This window comes from Eumetopias jubatus, unplaced genomic scaffold (genome assembly GCF_037043125.1).
Source record: "Eumetopias jubatus isolate StellerSeaLion01/CBP00866 unplaced genomic scaffold, mEumJub1_p1.0 scaffold_9, whole genome shotgun sequence".
Lineage (NCBI taxonomy): Eukaryota > Metazoa > Chordata > Mammalia > Carnivora > Otariidae > Eumetopias > Eumetopias jubatus.
Window position 1 is genome coordinate 118,317,893 of NW_028274815.1, and position 20,159 is coordinate 118,338,051.

At 50.4% G+C, this 20,159-nt stretch overlaps 1 protein-coding gene across 1 annotated transcript in view; it reads right to left on the reverse strand.

Moving 5' to 3' along the window:
- Positions 1–20,159, reverse strand: part of MTCL2 (microtubule crosslinking factor 2) — a 69,225-nt gene that overhangs the window by 8,672 nt on the left and 40,394 nt on the right. The window contains exons 6-14 of the mRNA XM_028118941.2: positions 19,028–19,168; positions 16,410–16,535; positions 15,229–15,459; positions 10,181–10,285; positions 9,059–9,226; positions 7,303–7,536; positions 6,172–6,243; positions 5,053–5,123; positions 2,123–3,473 (exon numbers count right to left, since the gene is read on the reverse strand). Of these exons, the coding sequence (XP_027974742.2) occupies positions 2,123–3,473; positions 5,053–5,123; positions 6,172–6,243; positions 7,303–7,536; positions 9,059–9,226; positions 10,181–10,285; positions 15,229–15,459; positions 16,410–16,535; positions 19,028–19,168 (2,499 nt within the window). The remainder of the gene's footprint in view (positions 1–2,122; positions 3,474–5,052; positions 5,124–6,171; positions 6,244–7,302; positions 7,537–9,058; positions 9,227–10,180; positions 10,286–15,228; positions 15,460–16,409; positions 16,536–19,027; positions 19,169–20,159) is intronic.

Here is a 20,159-nt window from a genome sequence, read left to right on the forward strand (position 1 = left end):
TTTTAGTATAGCCACAGGACAAATTCACAACCCTGAGATCAAGAGTTCCATGCTCCACTGACTGAGCCAGCCAGGTGCCCCATCAAACTGTCTTTCAAAAGAGTGTACCCAATTTCTACAGCCTCTAGTAGTATGTGGCTAGTGGTTTGTTTGTTTGAAGATATTTATTTATATATTTATTTGAGAGAGACAGTGCACATGAAAGAGAGGATGAGTGGGGGAGGGGAGGGCAGAGGGAGAGGGAGGAGCAGGCTCCCTGCTTATCAGGGAGTCTGACATGGGGCTCTATCCCTGGACCCCAGGATCACAACCTGAACTGAAGGCAGATGCTTAACTGACTAAACCACCCAGGCGCCCCTGTGGTTAATGTTTTATTTCTCCATACTCTCAACCAGCCGTCTATACTTAAAAAAACTTTCAGTTTAATGTACATACTGAACATATCATAAAAATACATCTTACTGAAGTCTCATAGACTAAATACACCCACTATATTAGGGTTATCTAGAGAAACAGAACCAATAGGCTGTGTGTGTGTGTGTGTCTGTGTACATATGTGTGTAGAGATGAAAATCAAGAGGGAGGCAAACCATAAGGGACTCTCAACTCTAGGAAACAAACTGAGGGTTGCTGGAGGGGAGGTGGGTGGGAGATGGGGTAATCAGGGGATGGGCATTAAGGAGGGCACTTGATATCATGAGCACTGGGTGTGGTAACAACAGATGAATCACTAGATTCTACCTCTGAAGCTAATAAAAAAATTTCTTTTAATCTTTAAAAAAACAATTTGGCAATATTTATCAAATGCCTTTAAAATTCTTATATTCTTTTAGCCTATAATCCCATTTCTGCAACTTAAACCTAAGGAAATAATCCAAAATGTGGACAAATGTTCTTGCACCAAGATGTCCACCACATCATTATGTCTGATAGGGAAAAACTAGAAAGCACCTAAACATACAATACATACAAATGGGTCAGTCCTAGCCCATGCCACCTCTCTGTGCCCCCACCTACGACCTTTACTGAGTGCACTGCAGGCCACATGATACCACCCCTGACCACAGCTGATTAGACCATGGGGGGTACACTGGACTCAACGGAGACCAATCACAGTTTCTTCTTTCTTCTAGGAATGTGGAATTGGGAGAGAGGGAGCTGAGTCAGTCTCTCTTAGGTACTTGAATTAGAAGATGTTATAAAAGCAGAGCTGGGACCATTCACGCAAATGCAGCAGAGAGAGACAGACGAAGAAAGCAGACATTAGAGAAAACAAAGCTCAAGGGAAAGGAGAGGGAGACAGAGAAGTCTGAGACCTTAAGGTCCTTGCATTTGGGATCCATAAGATACTCCACCATTTCCCTTTCTTCAAAACTAACTTATATGCATTCTTTCACTAACATGCAAATAATCCTTAACCAAATCTGAAATTGGTATCAGGAGTGGGATGTACAGCAAAAGATTCTCAGAGAAAATGGAAGCGCTTAGGCACAGAGTCTTGGGGGGGGCGGGGGTGTGCTGGAAAATGTTTAATAACTAGTTTTCCAGGAATGAGGGGAGAAGCCCTGATTTGGAGCATTTGTCAATTTGCATGGTGTAAATCCTCCCACTGTGGCCACTCTCAAGGTGCCAAGGTGTTTTACTGAACACAGAGATGCACACAATTAGCCCTCATCGACTCCAGCACACCAATGCAGGAGAGCAGCGAGGACACCTCTTCCCTGGAGGGGATGCTAGCAATCTCTGGTGTGTGGTGGTAAAGCAGCTAGTTAAGCCTCGCTCACTCACCTCTTGGTATTCAGACCATGTGTCCATCAGGCTGTTGTTCCAGGTCTGGGGTCTTCTAACCCCCGTTCTATCTATCTATCTATCTATCTATCTATCTATTTACTTTTAAGTGGACTCTATGCCCAACATAGGGCTTGCACTCATGACCCTGAGACCAAGAGTCACATGCTCTATCGACTGAGCCAGCCAGGTGCCCCCTCACCCCCATTCCAGACCAGCAAAAGGACTTTTTGAAACACACAACCATATTCCTGAGTTTGAAAACCAAGAGAGTTTGGACCTTATAAGTCAACCTCCCCCATCCCAAGAAGAAGAGTAGACCCCACCCACCTACCTCATTGGGAAGGGCTGTGGCTCCATCTCCATCCCGGGGGACACCATCCTTCCCCACCTGGGGGAGCACCGAGAGTCTGGCCTCCTCGCTGCCACCTGACTTGGCTGCCTTCTTGTTCAGGATCCTGGCCATGCCTTCTGGCTGATGGTAGCTGGCAGGGGAGAGGGGCTCCGGCTTCTTGGTGCTCTCCTCCCCTGCCACAGAGGTGGGGCTTGGCGCTCGGCCACACACATTGCGGAAGAACTCCTGCACGATGCCATACTTTGGAGGCTCAGGCTTGGCCCGGGCCTCGGACATGCCCAGTTTCCAGACAGACTCTGTGCTCCCTGAGTGCTCCACCACACTGAAGAGGCTGGACAGCCCATCATTGATGTTCCTCAACACGGGGCTATCCCGCGTGGTGGTGGAGCGGGCCCAGGCTGAGCCGTTTTGCTTGCCCTGGTGCAGGTTCCAGAGGCTGCGGTCCTTGGCGCTGTCCAGCTTGGACACTGACCGCCTCTGGAGCTTCGGCGAGCCGTACTTGGGGGAGCAGCATGGCCGCTCGATGCGCGAGTGCACCTTGTCCAGGGAAGAGGAGATCTGCTTGCTGCGCACGGACACGAGCGAGGAGCTGCGGGGTGACCAGCTCTTGCCGTGGAGACTGCTGCGGGGGGGGTCGGTCTGCAGGCCCACACTGACAGTGCGGATGGTTTGCGTGCCCACGCTGGCCAGACCCACCGTCTGGCTGGACGTGCTCTTCACTTTCCTCTCCAGTGAGCCCGAGCGCATGGCCTGGCGCACGCAGTTGGTGATCTCCTTCATGTCATCGCTCATGTTGCCAGACATCTCAAAGTCGTGCAGGGCCGTTGGGAAGCCGGGCCCCGGCGCCGACGGGCTGCCCCCTGAGCCTGCGTCCAAGCGCTGCCGTGAGAAGTTGCAGAGCCACCGGCTGTAAGAGCTCTCAGCCAGCCCGTCGGCCTCGGCCGACTCTTTGGGCTTGGCCGTGGTGAAGAGGAAGCCGGGCTCGATGATGATCTTTCCCTCCCTGTCGTGGACCACGGGGACGCCCAGGCGCCGGGCCACCGGGGGGCTGTAGTACACACGGATGCCCGTCTTGTCGGGGGCCGTGTAGCTGCGCTGCATCTGCCTCCCCGCCGGCTCCTGGCAGCCCAGGGTGCCCAGGCGGTTGCAGTCCCGCGGCGAGAGCCCTGGCTGCTCCTGGGCATCCTTCTCCGGGTCCACCGGCTGGGTGCCCACAAAGGCAAAGGCAGGGTTGTTGGGCAGCTTCTTACCGCGGGCCGCGTCCCCAGCAAGGTAGGGGGAACAGTCAAGCAAACTTTCAAACTCAGACATGGAGGAAACAGATTTGGTCCTGGGAGGAGTGGAGGAGGGAAGAGCACTGTTAGTGGGAGAAAACAGAGAGGGGGCAGGCGCTCTGGTCTTCCTCCCTGGTCCACGCACTGCACGAGAGCTGGGACCACGACCGTCCTGCTCGCCTCTCGTGGAAGATGCTGTTGGTGCCCTCCCCCACGCCGCCTCGGCACCTGCACCTACATACCCAACACAGCAAACTCTGCACACCTGCTATTCTCCGCCTAAGGCTTTCTTGTGACTGCAAGAGCGCACTCGGCCTCCAAGCAGAGGAAGCGACAAATATCAGAGTTCGGCCCTTAGACACAGCCCTCAACAAACAATGGGCGGATCTGGTGGCTCAGTACCCAGCCTCCTTGATCCTTGGGTGGGAGAACTCTGCGTGGCACGTTCCACCCTGGCTCCCAGAGTTCCTCAGCGAAACTGAGCTTCGGTTGTCCACAGAATGACAACACCCCCTTTACTGGCTGCCTTCCCTTCCTCGGGTCACTTCCAGTGTTTCCCAAATCCCTTCCCAAATAAACCATTTGCACTCAGATCCTTGTTTCAAGATCTTTGAGACAAGTTCTCGAATACTGTGTTTGCTTTTGGGGGAACCCAAATAAGATGTCACTAAATCTCTGGCACAGACCCGGCACATGTTGCCTGATGACCAAAAGTGCCAGGCGGACGTAAGTACATCTCAGAGGCCAGATCATTTGGCCCTCTACTAACTCTAGCAGACAGCTCCTATTATTCCCACTAGAGAGAGATGTCAACTATCAGCCAAGGTCACACTCCTGGAAATGGCAGAGCGGGAGTTCAAACCCCGCCCTCTGACTCCAGAGCCCACCCTCCCACCCTGGCCTGCCTGGCCTGAGGTTGCTCTCATGGCTCTGATGGGCTTCTGTCGCCCTCATTCTTTTTTTTTTTTTTAAAGATTTTATTTATTTGACAGAGAGAGACACAGCGAGAGCAGGAACACAAGCAAGGGGAGTGGGAGAGGGAGAAGCAGGCTTCCCGCGAAGCAGGGAGCCCGATGCGGGACTCGATCCCAGGAGTCTGCGATCATGACCTGAGCTGAAGGCAGCCGCTTAACGACTGAGCCACCCAGGCGCCCCTGTCGCCCTCATTCTATTCATGGGTTTCCTAACAGTGGAGACATGGCCCCGACAGCCCCGGGGTCTCCCTGGTCATAGCGCAGGGCCGGGCCCAGAGGAAGCTGCTCAGTAATCCCAGGAACAGAAACCCAGCCTGATTCCCCTAACTCCAGATGCAGGGAGAAGGAACCCCAAGAGGAGCTGAACAGTTTCTTTCAAAGCGAGGATATGTGGAGCCCCGGGTTTTCATGCATGTCCACAATCAAACAAACAAGAAAAATCACGGGCTGGAATTCTCACTGTCCCAAGCTTCCCGGCTCCTGAGGGGCTCTGGCTCCATAGAAACCATATCCCAGGGTTCTCCCAGCTCTGCTGAGGTGCCATGGTGGGCACATGGGGCAAGGGAAAGAACCAGGCAAAGTGGTGGAGCAGGGAGAGGTGCCTGAAGGGCGAGGCAGGGGAGGGGCGGCAGGGCAGGGCAGGGGGAGGGGATGCCAGCACCTTTTTAAGGCGGTGCCCCCAAGGTCAGCTTCAGAAACCGCCTCCTTGTCGAGAATCTTCTCATTCCGTGTCTGTCAAGGAAGAGAGGCAGGAAGGGTGAGTTCTGGCCACCAGTGCACCGAGGGAAGGGGACAGGAGGTCAACACAAGAGCTGACCCAGGATCCCACGCCTGAGTCTCCTCTTACAGAGCAGGAGTGAGGTCAGCACCGATCCGGAATGCCTGCTGGTCAGTTTCTGGCTATAGTGGGTCTAACACTCCTTCCGTGGGTATGCGATCCAGGCTTGGCCAATCAGAGCTCCGAGAGAGAACCCCAAAGAAAGAGTCTTTTTAGAAGTTACTCTGAATGTGGCGGCAGCAGCAAAGCAGACGGTGGCCACAGTTCTGATGGTGGTGACAGCAGTGACCTCAAGGTTCCTGCTCAGGGCTGATCTCCCCCTGGTTCCAGAGCAGGTCCCCTGGGACTTGCACCCGTTTTTCTGAACCTGCATCACCAGCCCTCTTGAGCCCCAATTAAATCCTCTCCTGCCTCAGTTCCCCACAGTTAGTGTTTGTGGCTTGCAACCACATCTCCTAACACACCACCTCCTCGGGCCGTCCTCAGCAAAGAGCCGTTATGGTCACTTGTTTGTTTACTGAGAACGCTGCTCTGTGGACAAGGCCCCTGAGGCTTAGGAGCAAATTTTACCAAAGTGACCTAACTGGTCTCCAAAGAGAGGGTGGGCTAAAGCAGAGAATGTGATTCTCATCTTACCGCGGAGGCAACTGGAGCCCAGAGAGGGAGAGAGTGACTCGCTCAAGACCACACAGCTATTCAGCGGCCTTGCTTTTCAGAAAGGCACAGCTAAAACCAAGAGAGGGCAAGCACCTGGCCAAGAGCACCAAGACAGCTGCCTCTCTCCTGGGCGTGGGAGGACGGAGCTGACAGACGGCTCCTCACAAGTCCCCAGCCATCGGCTGCAACAACGGGGTATAGATCCCAGGACTGAGGAGCCCAGAATGCAAGGGGGCGACCTGTGGGACAGAGTTAGCCTCCTCCCCGTCACATCCCTCACAAGTGAGGGACTTGGCAGTGCAGCCGGGAACCAAGAGAATACGAACGGCCTGCTACCCCACTCACCTCTTTCCAGCTATTGTCCTGCTTCTCCAGGTCTGAGTGCTTCAGGATCCAGGGTTCAGCGGCCTTCTGCAGCTGGGCAAGGGTAAAGAGGATGGTCAGTGGCAGGCGAGGCTGGAGAGCGGGGCCTCGCTCTGGGCAGGGCCAGTCCCCAGGCGCTGCTCGTAGCTCGAACGACCCAGTCATGGACGAGGAACCAGCTTCCCAGTGGGCAGCAGCTCCGAGCCACCAAAAGATGGATTTGGAAAATGACCATGAAAGCAACCACTTACAGGCATCCTTATAGACGCCCTTCTGTCTGCTCCAGTAACGGCTGTCACTACTACGCTACTTCATGCTGCAAATCCTGGACCAGCTAGGTCGGCTAAGCAGCACCCCTAGTGTGGGGGCCCCACATTAGGAATGAGGCCGGCCCCTACACTCTGTCCTGAGCAGCTCTTTATGAAAGAGGCAAATCAGTATAAACAATACGTATCTCACGATTACATTAAATCAGCATAAACAATATGTGTCTCACGATTACATTCTTGATTAGGAAAAAAAAACGATCTCTGTGAATATAAATTTAAGTAGCAAGAAAAGAAAGGAATGGGTTGGAGTATGCTTTTGTAATATTTGGGTCTTATATAAAGATGAAGTCCTGATTTAAGTAATTAAAAGAAAAAGTAAAACAAAGGAAAAAAGTCAAAGAGTGGCGCATAGAAGCTTGGTAAGGAGCACCTGGGTACACGATGTGAGCTCTAGTAGGGTGTAATGGTCAATGATGGTTTTTTCCTATGCCCCCTCTTTTGGTTGGAGGACTCTAAATTCCCCAAATTTTCAGGGTTCGGTAGGCTCTAGGGGTAGGCACATGACTTAACAACTGGCCAATAAGCCTCGTGGAAAAGGAAAACTCTCTTTCCATTGCCTTTGGTAAGCCGGGAAGGTCTGAGCACAAAACTAACAGTGACCGTATCCGAGGACAGCTTGCTTACGAATAAAGCACACAGGAAAGCAAGCCTGAGAGAATGGCAGAGAGACAGACCTAGCGCCTAGTGCGGTCTCTGAGCACCTGGATCCAGCTATAACTGAAGGCGACCCCAGCCCCAGACTTCTCCCACAGTGAGTCCCCCTGGTGGCTGGAGCAGGCCTCACCTGGCTCAGGCGGTTCTGCAGCTCCTTCACCTGCTGCTCCACCTGCTGCTTCTCACCCTGAAGCCGCTCCACCAGCTGCAGCTTCTCCTGGCTCCAGTTGCGCTCACTGATCTGCAGCTGCCGCGTCAGCTCCATGACGGCACTGTAGGACTCAGCCAGCAGGTGCTGTTGCTCCTCACGCTCCCGCTGCAGGGCTGCCCGTTCCCCAGCCCCCTTGCCAGCCTTCAGCTCCATCTGCAGCACAAGGAAGAGCAAACTGGGTGGCTGGCACCAGGAGACCCTTCCTCTCTGGCCCCCTGGCCACCCTCCTTGCCTCTCAGGCACCCGCAGGGGGTGGTGGGGGGGAGAGCTCTGCTCTGAAGACCCCTCACCTGCTCACTACCCCATGCAGAACTAAGCCCTCCTCACAGCCAGGCCTTGCTCAAGCATTATCTCAGCATCCTTGTGAAATCTAGCAAGACAGCTACCTTTTACGTTATTTTGCAGAGGAGAAAGAGGTTCAAAGAGGTTACATTATTTGTCCCAGGTCACGCAGCCACAAAATGGCAGAGTTTCCTAGTTATTGCTTCTCATATTTTATCAACTCTCCCAAGTGGTCTGGGTTTACGGTTGGGGAGTGATACGCACCCACAGTCACATAATGAATGTGTGAATCAGTCCAGTATGACGGCCTTCACGGCACCGAGCCTCAGGGTGGCAGGACGTAAACATGCAGGCTCAAGCCATCAGTGTGCCCCAGATCCCCCAGGCTGTGGTCTGGTATATTAGCCCCCACAGGGGCCGGTCAGCCTCCCGGTGGGTAGGGGCACCTGGAATGTCTGGGTCTGGGGAGCAGCAGGAACAGTCAGAGGAAAAGAGGGTGACAGGGAAGCCAGAAGTCTGTGAGCACTGGGAAGAAGGTTGGGATCATGGTAATGAGAAGCCAGGAGGGGCAGAGGTTTGGGGAGCAAAAGTCAGGTCTGCTACTTACTAGCTGGGTGACCTTGGGAAAGAAACTTAACCCTTCTGTGCTGGTTTTGTTACTTGTCCAGCAGTGACCATCAGTGTACACACCCCCACGGGGCCCATGATGCCCAGGAAGGCAGCCTGCAGCAAGGGCAGACCTGTTGGAAGCTGGGACCTGAAGAGTCGTGGCAGGTGGGTTTGGTGGTGATGGTCAGGGCACTCCCTCTGAGTGGGAGGAAACCCACCCTCTCACTTTTCACACCAGAGGAGGGCAGCAACTTGCCTCTGGGCACACAGCAGAGACCACACCTCCAGGGCTCCCGGTTAGGCTCCTGTGGTCACACTGGGTTGTGGGGAGGGGAGTCCCCCAGTTAGTGTGGAAGGAGTAAAACAAAGCCAGGGAGCAAGGAGTGAAGGGGATCCTTATGGGCGTGGGAAGCGAATGAGGAGAGCAGGCAGCAGAAGCCTGACCATGCACGTGAAGGATGTCACCAGGTGCAGACAGGCATTTAAGCATCTGGTTTCACCCCTGAACCCAGGGTGCAGCAGATGTGCCAGTGATGTCCTGTGCCCATCTGCCTTCACTTTCCTTCCTTGGCCCAGTGACTCCCGGTCCCCAGTGTTTGTGGTACCCTTGCTGTGTGCCTCAAGGTAAATCTCTTGCCTTCTCTGGGTCAAAAGAGGAGGTAAAGGGGTTCCTATGCTTCTTAGGAGCATGGCTGGGGCATCATGCTCTCAGATCTGACAGCTGTGAGGGCTTAGATGACGGAGGCACAAAGCGGGAAATGTCTCTGACAGATAGGGGACTCACCTGGGCAGTATGGCTCTTCAACTCTGCCCGCTCCGTCTCCCAGGTGGCCTTGGCCTTGGCAAACTGCTGCTGGAGCTCAGTCAGACCACGGCGTTCATCTCGAAGCAGCCAGCACAGCTCTTTCAGTGTCACCTTCATGTCGGCCAGTGTCTTGATATACTCGTTGGGCTGCAGATGGGGGCAAGGCCTGGGTCAGGAGCTTCGGAGGGGGGGGAAGGGAGCCTGTGCTGGGAACACTCACCCAGAGTCCGGCCTGGGACTCTACCCAGTCTCGAGCAAACCCCATGACCTCCCCAGGTCATCTCACCCAGCCAAGCCCAGGCCTGGCCACCTCCTAGGCTGACATGTGCCCCAGCCTCACATGAACAAAAAACCCCTGAGGTCACAGCAATTATTATTCAGCCTAAATGTGAGATAGGCCCTGGCTTCTTCAAGCTTCTGCAGACTCTAGGCTCTGGGTCTTTGTCCTTGCCCCAGATGCGCCTCTCTGACCCACTGTGGGCCACATGGGGAATCCCAACTATGCAGCCTCCCTGACAGCCTGACTCAGTCCCCATCTTCTCTCCTTGGCCCATGACCTGTTTCCCACCTACCCAAGCTCATTGTGTATGACCCTGGGAGCCTGTCCCCATTGCTCTCTCTGCCCCCTGGCTTGATCTGGGGGTCAGACCACAAGGCCTCTCTTCATTCGACCCCAACTTGATGTCCTTACCCCCACTATGTACATCCCAAGCCGCAGCCAATCCCAGAATACCCTGCCACACCTCTGCACACACAGTTCTCTAGGTCCAAAGGGCCTTTTCCCCACTCTCTGTTATGCAAGCTCCCATTCATCCTTCGAAACCCACCATCTCTTACCCGTTCTCTGTGACACTGTCCCCTATACTCCAGACAGAATTAACTGCTCTCCTGCATGTGACCACGCCGTCCCTCAGCTGTCACTGCCCCTGGATAATTTCTGAACCCCACAGCACTCAGCATCTGGGGCCAGTAACCAGGCAATGACCCTCTGCAGCTCCAGTGCCCCATGCAAGACAGGTCAGGGAAAGTGGCAGGAAGTGATCACTAAACAGACAAAGGAAGCACGGGCAGGACAGGACTGGGAAGGGGCTGGGAACGCACCGTGTTTTGGGTCCAGCTGTCCCCTGCGCAGGTCTTGTTATCTGAATGCTGGGCATTTAATTCCTCTTCCTCCATTAGCAGGTACAGCTCCTTCATGCTATTTACCTATTTTTAAAAAACCACATTCAACGGGGGCTAGAAGGGTGTCATGCCTGGGAGTCTGACCATCAGGAGAGGGAATTCAGGCTAGCGGCCCAGATGGAAAGGGTACAACACAGCCAGGCAGGAAGAAAGAATGGGGGTTGATGGTCCAGGATGGATCAAAGGCACTCTATTTGGACACTGATTTCCCAAATTTTAACTCTGGCTCCTGGGCACCATCAAGGCCTAGGAGTACAGCTGGAAAGGCACGCCCTTCTGTCCTCCCACACAACCTCCTCTGCCCCAAGGGCCATGAGGCATCCTGGAGAGCTACTCAGAAATAACCATGTTGACAGGCTGGGTCCACAGGTAGACCCTGTGGGTGGAATAAAAGGGCCATGGGCACCCCCATAATTATAGAAAAGGCAACCAAAGGTTGGGGTGGACAGAGGGAACCGTCCTAGGAGGGGCTTTACTGCTGATGGATTCTGCTTAGAAGTCCAGAGCCAGCCAAGGAAACCAGGGTACTAGTTCAGGCTGGGAATGAAGCAGAAGGAAGCTAGCTTCTGACTGGGGCACTGATTCATCATTCACTCAACAAAGAGTTACTGAAAACCATCCATGCACCGGGCCCTGTTTCTGGAGCTGGAGATACACCAGTGAACAAGACAGACAAAAACCTTTGTCCCCGTTAGCTACCATTCCAGTAGCAGGAAAACAAACAAATGAGTGAAATGTATGCAATGGCATTAAATGTCTAGAATGTCACACAGTAAAGAGCCCCGGGGGAACAAGAGCAAGCCAAGTAGCTGGGGTGTGCTGCGTGTGGGTAGTCAAGGAGGGCCTCAGAGAGATACGGTATTCGGGCCAAGTCCTGAAAGAGCTAAGAGAATAAGCCATGTGAACATCTGCAGGTCGAGAATTCTGGGGAAAGGGCACAGCAAATGCCAAGGTCCTGAGGTGGGAACATGTCTGTGTGAGGGAAGCAGGAGAGCCAGGGAGAAAGTGAGAGAGGTACAGGGAACAAGGCTGGTCGCCCAGGCCCGGGACTTGTAGGGACTTCGGCTTCTGCTCTGGGTGAAATGGGAGCCAGGAGGGACGCCCACCTGACATGCGGTTTCACGAGATCACTGCAGCGGCTGAGCTTACTGGGCAGCAACAGAAGCCCCTATCACAAAACTCCGGGGGATGCCATCCATGTGCAATATATGCCGTCTGGGGTACCTCCTTGTACCCTTACGAATGCAAGATGCTTGGTGGAAAGGTGCAAGAGCAGAGCAGGGAGGCCAGGTAAGAAACCTGCAGTGAAAATCCAAGCAAGAAGTGATGATGGCTCAGCCCGCAGGGAGGGCAGAGCGGCTGGGTCAGCCTCTAGATAGAGTCTGGACAGCATCACAATGTGCAAGAAAGGCCATTTAAGCCATGTACCTGGACAAGCTCCTCAAGGGAGCAGGTGGAGTTAAGGGAGAGACGTAGCCCAAGGGCTGAAACTCGGGGACTCTGATATTAAGAGAGGGCAGGGAGAAAAGGAGGGTCCGGCCAAGGAGATCGAGAAAGAGCAACCAGTGAGGTGGAAGGAAACCCAAGACAGTGTGATGTTCTAGAAACCAAATGAAGAAGGGTTTCTAATGTCAGCACAGGCACCGAGGCTGGGAAGCATGGGGGGGGCGGTGCAGGGCAGGGCCTGCCTGAATAAACATCCCAATTCTGTCTCTGGTCACGAGTATCTAAACATATAGACTATGGTTGTCTGTAGGCACAGGTGCACAATTCTTTCTCCAAAATCCTTGGGGCCAGGTGTGCTCGGAATTCAGAATGCATAGGGATTTAGAAAGACAATGTGGGGGGTGCCTGAGTGGCTCAGTCGTTAAGCGTCTGCCTTCGGCTCACATCATGATCCCAGGGTCCTGGGATCGAGCCCTGCATCAGGCTCCCTGCTCCGTGGGAAGCCTGCTTCTCCCTCTCCCACTCTCCCTGCTTGTGTTCCCTCTCTGTCAAATAAATAAATAAAATCTTTAAAAAAAAAAAAAAAAGAAAGACAATGTGGTACCTACACTGTATATTGTACCACTGCCCCAGCAGGGCCTGGTGTAACACTCGTGCTCTAGCACACTCACATTTCCCCTACAAACATATGAATATTAACATGAAATGGGATAAATAAAGGTTTTGCTGCCAAATGAATGTCAGGCCAATCTTTTCCAACTGAGTTAGATACAACCAAACACAGCTCTCAGAGCTTCTGGATTTCAGAACTGAGGCAGGGAATCAAAGACCTTTGTCTGCAGTAGAATGGGAATAACAGCTATCTACATATCATAGCATATTTGTAAAGATGAAATGCAGTAATTCACCTAAAGTATTTAAAACAGTACCTGGAACACCATACTCAATGCCTGAGGGATTTTTATCATTCACATGTATAATATCATTTCACACATATAATTCTGCAGGTATGGACACATATTCTTTGAGAGTATGAATGTATATCAAGTTTATTTTATTTTATTTATTTTTTATTTCTTTTGGCAGCAAAGCAAGGTTTATTGAGCGATAGCAAAGTGATAATACAAAGCTCCCAAGGAGGGAGGAGACCCGAGGGGGTTGCCCTCAAGTTTATTATTTATATAGTTATATGTATTTGCTTATATCATATTTATATACATATATATCTCTATTTTGACAATATATGTGGTTATGTTTGTATCTTTTTTTTAAAGATTTTATTTTTTTTAAAGACTTTATTTATTTATTTGACAAAGAAAGACACAGCAAGAGAGGGACCACAAGCAGGGGGAGCGGGAGAGGGAGAAGCAGGCTTCCCGCGGAGCAGGGAGCCTGACGCGGGCCTCGATCCCAGGACCCTATGATCATGACCTGAGCCGAAGGCAGATGCTTAATGACTGAGTCACCCAGGTGCCCCTAAAGATTTTATTTATTTGAGAGAGAGAGAGAGAGAGAGCATGAGTGGGGATGGGGTGGGGCAGAGGGAGAGGGACAAGCAGACTCCCCAATGAGCAGGGAGCCTGACATGGGGCTCGATCCCAGGACCCCGAGATCATGACCTGAGCCGAAAGCAGACACTTAACCAACTGAGCCACCCAGGCACCCTGGTTATGTTTATATCTTATCAATTATGTCTACTTCAGTAAATGTATTTCTATGAATTATAGGCACATATATTATTTAATTTTCTATGCTTACTTTTTTTTTCTTCCAAATTAAGTTTCTGTTTCTCTTTGTTACTCCAGTACATGGAAATAGCTAGAAAGATTTATACCAAATATGGAGGATTTGCCTGAGACAAACTTCCTTAAAATATAGGCTATGTGGCCTCCAATTCACTTTGGAGGGTGTAGGGGAACATCCAACTTAGCAGCCACAACTGGACTTCAGGTAAAATCAAAATAGTGGTTAAAAAGAAACAAATCAATATGGTGGTTCCCCAAAATATTAAAAATAAAACTACCATATGAACCAGCAATCCCACTTCTGGGTACCTAGCCAAAGGAAATGAAATCTGGATCTCAAGGAGCTATCTGCAGGCTCATGTTCTTTGCAGCATTATTCACGATAGCCAAGATATGGAAACGACCTAAGTGTTCACACATGAATGGATAAAGAAAATGTGGTGTATATATACAATAGAATATTATTCAGCCATAAAAAAAGAAGAAAATCCTGCCAGTTTTGACAAATGGGTGGTTGTGAAATAAGTGAAATAAGCCAGACACAGAAAGACAAATACTGCAAGATCTCACTTACATGTGGAATGGAAAAAAAGCCAAACTCATACAAGCAGCAAGCCAAACAGTGGTTGCCATGGGCAGGGAAGTGGGGGAGGGGGGCGGGGGTGGGGCAATGCTGGTCAAAGGGTACAAAGGTTCAGTTATGCAGGATGAATAAGTTCTGGAGATCTATGTACAGCATGGTGACTACAGTTAGCAATACTGTATACTTGAAATTTGCTAAGAGAGTTGATCTTAAGTATTCTCACTATAAAAAAAAAAAGAGGGGTGCCTGGATGGCTCTGTGGGTTAAGGATCTGATACTTGATTTCAGCTCAGGTCATGATCTCAGAGTTGTTGAGTTCAAGCCCTGCACTGGGCTCCATGTTTAAGTAGGCCCAGTGTGGAGCCTATTTAAATTAATTAATTAGTTAATTAAAATAAAAGAGGTATATTCATAAGTCAAAAATAAACAGCAATTAAAAGTATGTCCTGGGTTGTTCCCCATATGGGCCACCAAAAAGCAACAACGACTACTTCTATATGCAAAACATGGATGAATCTCAAAAAATTATATTGAGCAAAAGAAGCCAGACACAAAAGACTACATGCACTTATATGAAGTTCTAGAATAGGCAAAATTAATCCATGGTATAAGAAATCAGAACAGTGCTGACAGCTGGGGTGGGCATATTGACTGGAACAGCAGGGATCCTTTGGGGGCACTGGAAATGTGCTCTGTTGTGATCTGGGCAGGGACTATACAGATGTACATGACAAAACTTCATCAGCTGTACACATAAGATGGGTGCACTTTACTCTATGCAATGTATACCTTAAAAGAATAAAAAAGAATATGTACCATATTGGCATGTAATGCAATAGTGACAAAACTAGATTATTAAATTTACCTAAATACTGTTGCCTGCTGAGGACTCAGGTTCATTAAAAAGGGAAATGAACAAATATTAGAGAGGTGTTAAAGACCTATCAGCTCTCTCTGGGGAGTGACCAAGTCTGTCTCCATCACAGTATCCCCAGCACCTGCCACAGCGTCCAGTAAAGAGCTGGTTCTCAACCAGCTGATGCTGAGTGAGTGAATGAATGCAGGGATGGAAGCCTGCAAGTTGATGGCTTGGAGATGAGCCTCAGGACTGGGTAAATGCCACTTGGGTGTCCCTCTAGTCCAATCTTCCCCACCCTACCCCTCCCCTAGTCCCAGCCCCAGGGGAACCATACCTCAAGGAAGTCATCCCCCTCGCTGGGCAAAATCTTGCCCTGCCGCCAACGCTTGAGGAACCACCTGAGCTTCATGAAGAGCAGCAGGAAGTTGTGCTTGAACTGCTGGGACTCCTGCACCAGCATGTTCTTCTCCTGGCTCCAGAATTTCTGTTCCAGCCTCCGCTGGAGGCTCAGACTCTGCAGCTCAAACTCCCGCCTCAGGAGCGCCCTCTGCTGGTCCTCTTTCAGCTGGGAGGGGGACAAGAGTGTGAGCACCCCCAGCTGTCTTCCCAGCACTACCTTTTCCAGTTCCAGGCCTCAGAAAAAGACAGAGACGAAAGCTCGGGAGGTGCCTCTTGGTGATCCCTGCCAGGGACTCTACCAGTATCAGCTCATTCTGTTGAGACAGAAACTCCAGGGAAGAGAAATTCATAAAAGGAACAATCACAGTTACGGATCATTGAGAAGTGGGATTTGAATCCGGCTCTGCCTCATTATAAAAACCATGACATCACATAATGAGCACATACTGGCTGCCAAAGTTTCACAGGAATTCTCACATCTGCTAAGGAACCTGGGAGGGTGAGCAATGATGGTAGGAAGGGGTGACCCATGTTGAGGGCAAAGGGCACGCCAGGAGAGAGAAGATACAAATCCCGAGGAAGGAATGCGATGTCATGACTGAGAGAGCAGAGACTGGGATTAGAATCTCGCCCTGAAGGTGCAACCTGGGCCAACTGCTTCAGCTCCCTGGGCATCAGTCTCCCCATCTTTAAAATGGGGACACCTCAGGGGAAATCCTAAGGACTAAAGGACATAATGTGTGAAAAGAGCATTGCACAGCCTGGACATACAGTAAGGGCTTAATACATGCTTTCTATTAGCAGGACTACCAGCCTGGATTAGCAGCCAGACCTCTGGCCTTTCTGTACAGGTTTTCACCTGTATAGTTGGGAAAAGGAGGCCCAGAGAGGAGACAGGATTGGCCTGAGCTCACACAGGCAGTCAATGACAAGCCCAGGACTCCACCCCAGTAGAGCTAATGCACAATCAAGTATGGCTAGGGCCAGAAGACTCAAGTTTCCCGGTACCCTTGCTTTCTGAAGACCCGTGGAGCCCTAAGGTTTCTGCCTTCCGTTCAGGGAAGAGAAGTTGGAGCCGGTGTTGGGGGGGCGGAGGGTGCACCAGGCATCACCCACCTGGACCACTTTCTGGTTGAAGTTTTCGGCCTCCTCCCTCCGTAGCTGCCGCTCCTGGGAGAGCTGCTCTTGCAGGCCCCGGAGGCTGTCGTGGGCCTCGGCCAGCACCAACTGCAGCTCCTTGATCTGGGATAGGGATGAGGGACACAGAGGGAGAGAGTTGGGGGGGGAGAGGGGGGATGGAGCTGTGGTCAGAGGATGAGAGTTAAGTGGGGTCCAAGCTGTCCCTGGAATACAAATGAGGCACAGCGGCTGACCCTACGTCAGGGAGTTGTCATGACAATTAAACAAAATAGTGCACATCAAATTTAGCTATTATAATTTCACCTTGGTAATTTCTCTCTTTGAAATGCATTTTTAAGAAAATAACATACTGAGAAAGCTAAGTTTGATTCACGAAGATGTTCGTTGTCTCATTGTTTATAATTACAAAAATTTAGAAACAACTTGGATAAATAAAGGGATTAATAGGTGTGGTTAACAGGTCTATACATACATAAAAGTCCATTCAACTGTACACTTAAGGATAGTGTCCTTTATTGCATGTATATTATTATGTTATACTTCAATTAAAAATTAGGAAAGATATATACCTCAAAAGAAAAACAGAAGGGACATGGACACACACACTTAAATGTGAACAGTGGTTAACTGACAAGCTCGTGATCTTGACTTCCTTCTTTATATCTTTATGCAATGCTGCTTAGGGATTTTGCTGTAGTTATTTGTTGCTTATAAGGTCTACATAATAAAGTCTTAAGAAAAAGACAGTAAACCTCTATACGTATTGAGGGGAAATTGTGTTTATAAGCATTTGTAGCTAAACAGGGAAAAATAACCTATTCTATTAGAAGTCAGGATGACGACTGGACAGGGACCAGAAGGGAGGCTTCAGGGACAGGTCAGGCTCTGTTTATTAATGTGCTCGCTGATTACATAGGAGTGTTCAGTTTATAAAACTCATTTGAGCTGTCCACTTACAAGTGCTTTTCTATGTGTGTTATACTTCAATTTAAATTTTTTTTAAGTATTTCTAGTAACAGAGGGAAATGTTTATGCTGTCATGTTAAACAGGAAAAAAAAAAAAAAGAAATGTCATCTGCCATTCCTACATCAAACCTTCCCAAGTACAGCAAGATGTCCCTCTGTGAAAAAAAAAAAATTATTATCTAGCCAATAACATGGAAACTTGGCAATGGAAGGCATTCTGACTTAAGGTATATCTTGTATGCCTATTTTATATGAAAGATCCTTTCAGGGCTGGATACTCCCAGCTACCTCTGGTGTTCTCCTTGGACTCGGTGCCTAACACAGAACCTGGCAAATTATAACTGCTCAGTAAAGAGTGGCTGCATGAAATAATAATTGAATGCATGCAGGTGAGCTGGCCTACCTCCTTTTCTCAGAAAATGAGAACTAGGGGCGCCTGGATGGCTCAGTTGGTTAAGCGACTGCCTTCCGCTCAGGTCATGATCCTGGAGTCCCGGGATCGAGTCCCACGGGCTCCCTGCTCAGCGGGGAATCTGCTTCTCCCTCTGATCCTCCCCCCTCTCATGTGCTCTCTCTCTCTCTCTCTCATTCTCTCTCAAATAAATAAATAAAATCTTAAAAAAAATGAGAACTAAATATTTCATGTTGTGTTTTGTTTTTTCCCTTTTTGCCATGGCTGCTAGGAAGCTCAGTCCACTTAGAGAGTTTGATCCATCAGCTTCCAGGGAGCTTCTTCCCCTGGGCACTTGCAGACTGGCCTTCCTGGAACCACAAAATTGCCTTCCCATGGATGTTCAGAAGAAAAAGCTGCTTAAGTTGGGGCACACACAAGGTTCTCTGTGGCTCAGGAGTCTCAGGGAGGCTCCATCCCATCCACAGGAGCCTTTTCCTACTTCAGGTTCATTAGGAAGTGCTGGGAGAGACTCAAAAAGGCTTGGGAGGGGCTCAGAACCACCAGGAATTCTCAAGGACCAGGGAATCCTAGAAATTCTACAGCCTCCACCCTCTTGAATCCTCCCATGTTACAAATGGGGAAGATGCAGCCAGAGAATGGGAACATGCCCAAGGCCACAAAGCCACACTGGTGGATCCCCTGAGGCCCTCAGATGTGTCATCTTCCTCCTCACCCAACAGGGACCAGGCTTTAATAAGGCTTTTCATGCATTTAATCCTTTCAACAGCCCTCTGAGGGATCACCTTTATTGTAAAGGTGAGAAAATGGAGATCAGAGAGGTCAAGTGACTTGTCTACAATCTCACAGCCAGTATATAGCAGTTCCACAATTTGAACCCAATCAGCCTGACTGTAAAGATTGCTGCGCTCCTGCTAAAGAAATGAGTGGTTTCGTTAAATGACATAAATTATTGAATTCCCAGTGAAATTTAGTATAGCAAAACAAAATCCATTTCTTCAAATGAGTTTATAAGCTTCCTTTTATCAGGCCAAGAAAAGGGCCCGAACTTCCTTGTCTCCCTTTTAGTCCCCGTTGCCAGGAAGCGTGGAACCAAATGGAATACTCAAAACCCACATCATCACCAGCTAAGCTTCTCCACAGATTGCCCAGCCTCTGGGAGGCCCCAGCCATTCTCCTCCTGCCCTCCCCCTCGCTCAATCAGGCCTAGGCCCACCTCAGAGGCGTAGGAATCATTGTCTTCGGCTCGGTAAGCCCTGAAGTTCCGGCCGGGGTCGGGCTTGGAGTCCAAGTCACCACTGCGGAAGGGCTCTCGTATCCTGGGCTCCCATTCCGGCAGATCCCTGAAGTCAGGCGGCTGCACCCAGAGGCACAGGCAGAAGAGACCAAAGGTAACTATGGGGAGGGGCCCAGGGGGTGCCAGAAGCAGCCCCCACCCCAGGCCCTGGGCTCTAAAAGAGGCTCTGACCACCCATTTGAGGGCTGGGGCCTCAGAGGATTCAGCTCTGCAGCCCAGACCTGGGCCTACAACTACTCAGTGAGTCTCGTCGAAAGGATGAATGAGTAGCTAGGTGGTGAGTGAAAACCCTGATCCTGTGTATGTCTGTCTTGTGCACAAACCTTCTGAGCCAGCCTCAACGGTCCTACCACATGTGTGGCCTCAGCTCATTCCTACCTCAAGAAGAACCAAGGGGTAGACTTAACATGGGGGGGAGGGGTGTCTGCCTGCTTAAAAAAGCAAGATCAAGCCAGATCTGCAGGGCACAGATTAAAGAAATTACGGCACAACTACACTGTGTAGTTGCCGAAAAGAAAGAGCTAAATCTCTGTACACACAAGGAAAGACCCCTCCCATTGTTCTCCGGATGAAGATGCTCCCTGCAACCCAGCTACCCTCCTTCCCTTTGTCCGCTGGCACGCCATGCTCCTTCCAGCTATGATGCCTTCTCATGGGCTGCTCCCTCTGCTTACAACACTCTTTCCCTGCTCATCTACCCTTCTGATCTCAGCTCAGATCAGATGACTTTCTTGACCCAGACACGAGGTCAAGTTGCTTGTTCACAGAACCAAGTGCCCTTCCCTGAGAGCCCTCATATCCGTTTGTCATTTCACATTCAGGGGCCTGATATTTTGATTAACATCTTTCCTCCCCGGAGGGCAGGAATCAGGTCTGGTTTTGCTCCAGCACCGAGCACAAAAAGCATACAAACAATACATACAGCAGTGTAAGCGCATGAACCACTAGACACGTTACACAAGAAAAATCAGTTGCGTGGTAACAGCAGGTATCACATAAAACAAGTTGAGTGAAAAACAAGTCCACGAGAGGCTATGTAGAGAAAGACTTC